The sequence below is a fragment of the Ammospiza nelsoni genome, chromosome 8, assembly GCF_027579445.1.
Source record: "Ammospiza nelsoni isolate bAmmNel1 chromosome 8, bAmmNel1.pri, whole genome shotgun sequence".
Lineage (NCBI taxonomy): Eukaryota > Metazoa > Chordata > Aves > Passeriformes > Passerellidae > Ammospiza > Ammospiza nelsoni.
This window is the reverse complement of record NC_080640.1, coordinates 18271150-18281411: the sequence shown is the minus strand read 5'-3', so window position 1 is coordinate 18281411 and position 10262 is coordinate 18271150. Positions and strand designations below refer to the sequence as shown.

The window sequence follows — 10262 nt, the reverse complement described above, 5'->3', positions numbered from 1 at the left end:
TTATCGGCAGGCACAAGTTTCAACTGACATATTGGGATACACCTTTAAAACAACATTTTTGTTCTCATCTAAGAACAGGACACTGAGTGAGCTCATTTTGTCAGGAACACAGCAGGGTTCTGGGATGCCAGGAATGATTCCTACGGCTTTTACGATGCTCTGAATTGTAGCATGATTTGATGGCCGGACAATCTAGAACAGAGAAGGAAACAGTTACATCTTCACTTATAAGCAGTTACTTTCCTAGGTGGACTTGGTTTAAGCAATCAGTTTCCTATGTGAACTTGGAAAATCACAACAATTATGCAGTTTTTTGTTTCTCAATAAAGCACATACCTCATTGTTTGAGTTACAGGGCCATGAGCCAGTCCCTCACACTTCCAGCTTTCCTGAGCTGGATGTATCCAACAGATATTTGGTGTTCCTTAGGCTACCTTCATAAATACCAGAGGAGGGCACTGGTGGCACAGCCAGCAGCCAGAGGTCTGAAGAAAAATGTCTCTGAATGTACCTGCTACATGCTGGAGGCAGACATGCAGAAGAAGAAGCCTAAACTGGGGCATGGTTCTCAGTTGCTAGATGCTATATTTTGTTTTCTTAACCTCTTGTCTGACTTAGAAAATTTGCTACAGTAAGTATTTCCAAAATAACTATCCTTATGTTCCAATAGAATTTTTTCTCATGTATGCTAACCTGAAATTAGTTACTTTTTCCTGGAGTGATCACTCTCTTTTCAAAGAGCAGAGCACTCCAGAAGTAGTGTACACAGGCGAGAGTACAGAATAATCAAGCCCCCTGACAGGGCCTTTCTGATCATAATTGCACGACAAATAGTTAATATCTCTGTGGTCTTTGTGTCCCTCTGCCTTCATCACCAGGCTTTTTTAAAAGGAAAAAGGCTGGGAGGCTGGGAAAAATATGAAGTGAGGATTCACAGCAGCTTTACATCTATAACCTGTTTGGGGTTATAGCCACAAAAACCATGGTTTTCCATTTCAACATGAAAAATTATGCAGACCATGGATAGAACAAAGGAGGTGTTTTTAGGATAATTCAGTTTTGAAGCATTTGCATTAAGTGTAATATATCAGCAAATCAAAGGCGTTCAGATCTTCCTTAATGAAGTCATTATAAGGAGTAACTATGAAATCTGTCCTTGACCCTTCAAGACAGTGTCCCTATGGCCAAGTCCCAACAAGTGACCAATCCTGCACAGCGCCTTTCTGTAATTAGCATGTTAGCATAATTAGCAACAGCTTGCCCTCTCTTGCTCTCCTTCATCTTTAGATTTCAAAGCTGTCCACAGACAAGCAGCAGTGAGGTGGTCTCAGCTGCTGTGTGAAGTAGAAATCAGTTTCTACACATGTTGGTCATGTCAGCATATGCGGACTGCAAGAGAGAAACAGGAGATTTGAGTGTTTAAGCAACTGCAGAGTATAGAAATTCAAAGAATCAGAGCTTCTAAAATTAAGTTCTTAATTTAGCCTTTATTAAAAACCTCCTGAACTGTTCCTAGCACCTGTGTTATTTTATGTTGTTATTTAAAACTGCCACAGATCACAATGTGCTACTGAAACAGCATTTATTGCCCCCATTATAGCCACCACTGCCCTCATGGCCAGTTACTGACTTAGAGGATTCCTGGCTATGAACCTGAAGAAGATCCTACAAGGATCTTCTCCCACGGTGCAGCCTCTAATATCTTCAAGGAACAAAGACATGTGAACACAGTCTATCTAGACTGAGCAGCTGTTTCCCAAGACAACAACACTAATTATGTTTTAAATGCCTGAATGTGGATATGCTATGCAGAAAAGTGCTTAGAAAGGAAAATGCTTATGATAGAGCAGTACTCTGTATGGACTCTGGCTGCCTGAGCCCTAAATCCACAGCAGAGCCAGACAGCACACCCATCCCACATCCAGCCAGGCTCTGAATTTTTCCAGCCCTTCTGGAAACCTGGCATCAGTGCTCAGTGATCATGGGCTAGGCTTCACATTTAATTTTGTCCCCATGTGCTAAAGTAGAAAGCTTGAAATAATTAGTTGAATGCCCAGTAATAATGACACTGAGGAAGTGCTAATGTTTTAAATGATGGCTGCTAAGTTATATACAACACACCAGGTTCTATGACATGCAGGACTGGAATTTATTTGGTGACTGCAGCACTGCAGCCAGCCATACATATAACCTAGTGCCCCTCCTCACAGTTCAGGGAATAGTAAATGAACTTACTATGAGAAGATTTGTACCTATTTGTACCTAGCTGTTGAGTATATATCTAAATCAAGACTTGCAATTATTAAAGTGGATCTGCACAATGATGTACTGATACTAAAGAAAAAAAAATTAAACCTACAATGTGATGATACCCAACATGCCAGGTATGTAATTCTATCTCCACAGTTCTAAAAGGGTACTTTGGAAATAAGATGTCTGTTGTCCATCATAGGTTGACTGTGCAGACCAAGTCTTTATGAATAGCTTTAATCAGGCCTTTGGTACTCTGCTGACTTACAGCATATGTGAAAGAACAAATGTTTTCCTCAGTAATATAGAGCAATTCTCATGCTCTGAACTGAATCTTCATCCATGCTGGCATCCTCTCTTTCTTCCTTTTGAAACAGTCGTTAAAAAAAGCTACAGCTTTCAATCTGCTTCTTTTTTTCCTCTGTTTAAAATACAAAGCTAACAAGTAGTAGACCTCTTTCAAAGCAAACTCAATCAATGAATGTGAATGATTTAGTTTCTCTGGTGTTTGTGTTTGGTTTTGTTTTGGGGGGGGTGGATGTTTTGGGTTTTTTTTTTAGTTGTTTTTTTTTCCTTATTTCGGTTTTTGGGCACCAAGATATTAGTGAAAGGAAATAATTATAATATATCAAGTAATTGCTTATATTTCTAGATAAGATATTAAGTTAGGGAGCAATATAAGCTTATTTAACTATTCAAGCTAGAAACGGATCCTTTCTCTTTTGGCCCTACCAGCTTTTGTGTAATGCCGTTTTGCTCACAAGAAGCCAGACGTGCTAAATGCATCTTTTTTGAAGGGTGGAGTTGTTGTTTGGTTGGGGATTTTTTATTTCTTGGGTTTATGTTGTTGTGTGTGAATAGTGGATTAGACTGTGAGTCTATGGCAAAGGACCCATATTCCCAGACTGTCTTTTGTTCTGGGTAAGTTAAGTGGTGATTTTGTTGCATGATCAATTTGTGTTACAACAACAAAGTAAAGTTGTATGTGAGTCTGTGCAAGCTTTAATTTTTGCCAGATCATGTGTTGATTTATATACACCTGGCTCATCATTGGCCAGCTATACAAGAACACGTGGTCTGATTTGTACACCCTACCATGAAATCTGGATTTCCACTCTTCCTGGACTTAAAACTAGCCTACATATCTACTCTTCCTGGAATTAGACTACTTGTTTCAACACAAACATACATCAATCTCCCTGGATGTAAAGTAGGGCAGATTCCTGTCTCAGAGCCTTGAAATTCTGTGCTGTACATCACTATTCTTTGTTTATGTGCCAAATGACCACATACAAAAATGTCAGTCGAACAAATAATCAGGCCATTTGTAGGCAGAATTGCAAAATAATTACAGTTTCTAAATATGCAGGTTATGCAGCACTTCAGATCATCCCCTCTACCTTTACTTGAAAGCCTTATAAAATCCTAAAAGTTCTTGTCCAGCATAGGATTACCAGCCTTTCTACTTCTTGCCATAGAGCAGAGTGGGAGTGAGAGAAATGTTTACCCTCTCCACTGGCAAATTTCACACTGCTTCTATAGGAGGAATTCAGTACGCTTACTTTAGAGTGCTAGAGCCAATTTTGTGGCACTTCTAGAGACATAAGGTAAATCAACATTTTTGTTCCGGAAGGATTATCTAACATTTTTAGAATTTAGATACACAAATATAATCTTAAACAGTATTATTGTTTTCAAAAATGACAAGCAGTTTCCTAAAGTTAAAAATACTTCAGTGTAACTACTCTTTATTTTTCTTTTGAAGTGTTACAAGTGGAATCCAGAAATATGCTGATAGAGTAGCTTGTTTTAATATTAGCATATAATATTTCATACTTCTGTCACTACGATAAAGTATTTGGATGATTTAGTGTGTATAACCATATTTTCATAAGCTACAAAAGTCTTTATGCTATGGTTTCAAGATGTAAGATGAGAAATGATAAGATGAACCTGAAGGTTTTTTCCTACTCTTCAGATTGCATTTGAAGGGAAGTGGCAATCTTTTTGTACTCTGATGGTTAAGTTGATGGAAAAAATATTGTTTAAATTCTTCAGGTCAAGGCAACAAAACACAATGAAAAAAGGTAAAAATCTAAAGGAAATTCCAATTAAAGAAGTACTTGGATAAGCAGAGCAGTAGGCCTACTGTTTACAAGCTAACAAGAATAAAAAGGCATACTACCTTGGGCATTGGAAATTCACATGCACCTGAACAGTAGTAAGCATCAAATGATTTGGGAGATATGATCCATTCATTCCAGCCAATATCAGCAAAGTCAACTTTCATGTATCTTCTTGAACAAATCCTTGGCTCATTCCATTGTTTTCGCCTTGCTTTCTTCATCGTTTTCTCATCAAAATTTAGCACCTGAGACTTTTTAAGTGTTTCTGTATTTTCTTGCCCTTTTCTCCTTCGATCTTTGCGTGAGGCTTTTGGTTTCAAGGATCTGTAGGCATTCTCCCATATGTCATGTTTGTTGTATTTATTGTTGCTATAATCTACTTCTGGCAACTCATTGTTCTGAATAGAGCTGGCGAGGTACGTATCCCTCCTAACTCGAGTGTCAGTAGAAGCATTAGGGGACAGATTTGGGTCCCCGTCATTGGGAGGGAATGGATCATAACGCTGTAGGGTGCCTGCCACACTGTTAGGTTCAGAGATTGCAAGATCATTGGCATAAACTAGTATGTAAGGTAAATGGCTGGCAACTTGCTCGGGGAAGCCCTGGTGCTTCTCCCCAGAATCAAGCTCAGCACAGAGAATGAGCTCTCCAACTCGTTTTGATTCTTTTACAATGTGTGAAATGTCCTTTGCGTGCCAAGCCCCTCGCCTTTGAAGAAGCACAGTGATGTTCCCTTTCACCAGTCCATAGGCAGAATTCTGGTGAATGCTTTGGAACATCAGGTTGAGCCGTAGGAGTGGAGGCAGGTGAAGGAGGCGGCAGGATGAGTTCTTGGACCGTTTACAAAACACCTCCCGGTGCCGAGGGTGTTTGTCAGCATAGAAGTGAAAAGTGGCAGCAAGGATCATTTCTGAATCCTGCATGGATGTCAGATTGAAGCAGTACAAGGGCTTCTGGGCCAAGAATTCTGTAAGAGAGCAAGGAAAACATGGATGTATATATGAGACCAAAAACGGCAGTCAAATCTTATTTCCATTTAAGTGAATTAACAAATTTTGCTTTTCACTTACATCAAATAATTTAGTATAGTGAGCTTGCCACTTCAGCTTAGAACTATGGTGAATAAGAGGAGGAAAACAACTTAGCTATTTAATAACAATATTACAATAGCATTGAGAGTGTCCACACATTGGGCATCTTTTGTACACATGAGGGATAAAATTCTTCCCAGAGATTTTTAGTTGCAGACTGCCTTTCATTCTAGGCAGACAAGAAAAGCAATCCTTGATTGATTTCATTCATAACAAAGGCTCAGAGAAGCTGTCAAATTCACCTGCAGCAGGGCTCAGAGAAATATCTTGCTGAAACCAGTACTAGCAGAAACCAGGTTTACAGTTAATATTCAAGATTATCTAATCTAAAGCTGACTGCAGACTCCTGAAAGATGTCTGGGTCCCAACTCTGTGGGCAACAGCTCATCATCTGTAAGTAGTGCACATGAGACATTTCGTAAGGGGCCTGGCATTAAGCAGTGTGACACATTTTGGGGGTCATTACTCCTCTGAGCAATCCTCCTTTCCAGTACACATCGTGTAGGAGCTTTGTTTAAAGCACTCTAAAACACACTTGGTTTCTAAGGCTTGTGTTGAGATCTGCGTGAAGTTAGTGACAAATGCTATTGAACAGGAGCTGACTCTTAGAATTCAAACTCCATTTGAAACAGCTTCTTTTTAGCTAGTTGAACAGTTTGTGCTCAGCTTACATGTTTACTCTCATTTACAGTAAGACAAGCAATTTTACACTGATAACTGCTCATACCATGTTTATTTAAACAGTAGAAACTGCTCTTAGTGTGTTAAAATATAACCCCATCCCAACATAAAAAGATGATGCCTTAATAGTCTATCATTGTGAAAAGTTGCCTTTGTTTTTCACTAGCTCAACAGTATGTAGGAAGGTGGTAGCAGAACCAAGAAGTGATTCCTGTTCTCCCAAGCTCACACCACTACTTAGTGGTGCATCAAAGGATTACAGTCTGTAAATTTGCAACTTTAATTAAACCAAGTGGACCAACCCTTTGGCAGCCCTGTTTGACATACCTGAAAATTCTCTGGCAGAAGGAAGTAAAAAACCATCCCAAACCAAACAAAACCCAACAAATGCAACAGCCAGGCTTCCCAGAAACATTTAGTTTTGTTTTTCGATGCACTACAGATGATGAGCCACAGAAATTTTGGCAACAACAGAAAGGCAGTACTCTTAACTGCCACCTGTTGGAACATTCTTTCTTTAAAACAGTTTCATTACAAAGAAGGAAATGAATAATGCTACACCTTACTAAATTGGTGGTTGCTGTCTCCCGGTTAGGGCTGCATAGAGCCATGATTTGGACTAAAAGAACAGTAGATTAGGATGATCAAATCCACATAGGCAATTTTGGAGTACAAATGCTCAAGTTCAAATGTTCAAATGCAGTTTCCATCTACACCATCTATATTTTGCTCCTGGTACAGTGAAGTGGAACAGCTTGCACTGATGTGATAACAGCCTATTTGGTTCTGTCAGTTCAGGCAGGACAGGACTCCTATTTGCAAGCTTTTAGGCAACACTAGTCATATGTATAGGTGCTCATACTATGAAAAAACTTAAGGGTTTAGATTTTATTCAAGTCTTTGAAGCACAGAAATTTCACAAGGCTAATATATGATTTCTCAGGCCAAGGAAGAGAGTAATTATAATACTTCCTGTAGAACACGAGGCTTTATTATTGCATGTTCATTTCAGAAGGCATATGCTTCTAAGAAGACGTCTATCTACTGGCTCTCTCTACCTGGGTTGTGTACAGTTGAATTTTTAAATATTTCTTTTAGTAGTAAAATGCACCATCAGCTCTGTAGTTACTGCTGTGAAGCACAAGCATTGTTGGGACAAAGACTTTTCAAACACCACTGTCTCAGGGTTTCAGAAGGGAAGGCAACTTTGGGCTTCTGCCTTGCTTGCACGATCAGACAAATGAGCGAAATAATATTGATTTGTATTTGGTCAGCACAGTCTACCTGTGGGTAGAAAATGCTGATATTTTAGTTTTTTAAAACAGAATTACAGCTTAGACTACTTTGATGCAAGTAGTGTGTGCATCAGATTATTTGAAAAATTAAGAAAAAGAATATAGTGCAATTATTGCCTTGTCCCCAAATCCCTCTTGTAGTCCAGGGCCTTATTTGGGTGACACCCAGTATTAGCTGCTCAGTTCACAGAAAAACTTAAGTGTTAACAGGAGGTCATGGAAAACCATCCACAGTGGAAGCTCCTTCCTAACCCCTACTATAGCAACTAATAATGATCTGGAGCATGAAAATTTATTTTTCTCCTAAGTGTCTGCAATTGCTTTACATAATAACTCTTTGATTTTTAGACATTTTCATTAGCAGCTTACTCTTCCCTGGAGTTTCCGCCTTCTTGAATATGATTGCTTTTTGGTACTACAGTTGACATAGGATAGAAATTAAGTTGAGGTGAACAAGAGAACATTAATTATTGTGCAATATTATAGTAAGCATTCCCTAAACCACTGTATGCTGCATTGTACTCTATGTGCAATAGACTTAAGTGGAGGAGAAATAGATTAATGCAAAATTTGCTTTTGTGAGTTTCAATCCATCTGACTTGTCTAAATAGAATAATGAATGCTTCTGACAAAGTAGTAACAGCTAGATTCTGGAAACTCATGCAGTTCTTATTTTAAGAACTAAGATCTTAGTTACAGTCTGTAAGTGTCAACCAAAGAAGGAAGATGTTTTCCAGAAAAGAGTTTGCGTTTCCTTGGCAAAGGATAACAAATGCATGGACTATCAACTAGGCAAACATCCTTTTTATTATTTGACGTGATATTGGGATAATGAAAGTCTAGTAATGAAAGTGTAGGAAGGAGAAACAATATGTATGTTTCTCCACCCTTATAATCAAGCCAAGTAAAACGGGGGAGAGCGACGTCAGGTATCTGTCTTGTCAGGCTTAGGCAGCGCAAGGAATTTAAGATGCCGAGCAATTTTCGGCGGTCCTGTAGGCGGCACTCTTCCTAGCAGGAACTTCTGAGGCTGCCCGAGGAGCCGGGGAGAGGACCAGTGCCTGGAGCACTCGCTACGAGGCTTATGCTCCGAGTATTTCTGAGCAGATCTTTCGGCCCAGTGCGATGTGCGCTGGGAACGGCGCTTCTTTTGCCGCTGGTTTGCATCCACAGCAACGGAGACTTTCCCAGGGGAGGTGCTCTCCGGGAAGGGAAGGGAGCCAGGGAAGGTGGGAAGCCTCGCAAAGCGAGGGGCGACACCCTGTCCGTCCTTGCAGGTAGCAAGGGAGCCCCAGCATTCACCCAGAGCGACACCGCCCGCAGTTAGTGACAACCTCGACGCAAACCCGTCACTTTAAAGCGAAAGAGGAGCGAGGGGGCTCCGGCGGTGTCCCCCGCGCCCGGCCCGTCTTACCCGGCCTGGCTTTGAAGCTGCGGACCGTGTTGCCGTCGCCGGGCCGGCTCCCTTCCCGGTTGTACTTCTCGTAGAGCTTAAGCATGTGGACAGCTACCATGTCCTGAGCGATGCTGCCCAGCCCAGGGGGCGGCGGAGAGCCGCGCCGGGGGTCGCGGCCGGGGGCGGACGAGGCCGGGCCGGCCGGCGGCTGGACGGGGCAGGCGGGCGGGCTGCCGGCGCCCTCCCCCTCAGGCGAGCGGCAGCCCCCATGGCCCAGGGCCCACAGCAGGAGGCAGCAGGTCAGGCGGGCGGCCATCGGGGGATGCTGCGGGCGGCTGGCCGGGCGCGGAGCGGAGGCGGCTGGGTCGCTGCCTGCGTCTGGGTCTCCCGGTTGGCCCTGCCGCACCGGGGCGAGGGGGCGGCGGGACCAGGGAGGAGGAGGGAGGGTGGGGGCGGCCCCCCCCCGCCGCTGATGCCGCCTCCGCCGGGCCAATCCCCGGGCCCGGGGGCGAGGAGCTGCGGGCCGGGGGCGGCGGAGCGGGGGCAGCTCCAGCGCTCCGGGTGCGGGGGGCTGCGGGAGGGGACGCTGCCTTTCTCCGACGTGGGGCTTCCCCGCTCCTTACAGCGTAGCGGGAAAAGGACCTAAATTAATTAGCGGCCAGCTGCTGATGAGAGACACATGTCACCGCCGCCGCTGCGGCATGGGGCGCTGCGGCAGGACGGCACCTTGGCTGCTTGCGCCGGCCGGGAGGCGGGGGGGATGGACAATAATTTCTGAAAGATAGAAGCGATAGATAGCAATCAGGGCGGGCCGGCGGTGAGGGCACGGAAGGGTGAGTGGGAGGCAGGGGCAGCGGCAGCATGACACGGGAAGGGTGTGATATACGTGCCGAAAGTGTAAGAGTCGTTGCTGTTTCCCCTTTCCCCAGTTTTGCTGGCAGAACTGACAGTGCTGTCTTGTGAAGCCAACGCTGTGAATAGTGTTTATTTCAAGGACCCCTGAGAAAAGAGAAGCCCCCGTGGGTCCGTACTCTGGAAGAGCCAGTGTGAGCTAGCCGGGAGTGCAGCAAGGGTCACCGATAATTCCCAGCAGATACTTAAATGGTCGGGGTTAAAGGGGCTGTGCATGGGTAAACTTTCGTCATTGGACTGTTTCTATGTGTGGTTTGAAGGAGGAGAATACTGGTGTGAATTTCTGAAGGATTTACATGGCTTAGGTCGGAGGGGGTTGATTTCAAAGTGAATGGTGCGTGTTGCACTTATTCTTCATGTGACACAGGTAGTTCTGAATCACAGTCATCCAGCGGGTGTAAATGCTGGTGTAATGAATAGCAGTTTTAAAGACAACCTGTAAGGAGAGGGGTATATTTTAAGGGAATTTTAAATTTCCGCCTTCTTTTTAAAACCTTTATCTCTAGTAGCC

The 10262-nt window shown here is 43.1% G+C and overlaps 1 protein-coding gene across 1 annotated transcript; it reads right to left on the bottom strand.

Moving 5' to 3' along the window:
• GDF10 (growth differentiation factor 10) lies at nucleotides 1–9155 on the bottom strand. The gene is made up of 3 exons (XM_059477329.1): nucleotides 8858–9155; nucleotides 4436–5343; nucleotides 1–192 (listed from the first exon to the last, which is right to left on the bottom strand). Exons 1-3 carry the CDS (start codon nucleotides 9153–9155, stop codon nucleotides 1–3), a joined length of 1398 nt encoding a protein of 465 aa, XP_059333312.1.
• Between the last annotated feature and the right edge of the window lie 1107 nt (nucleotides 9156–10262).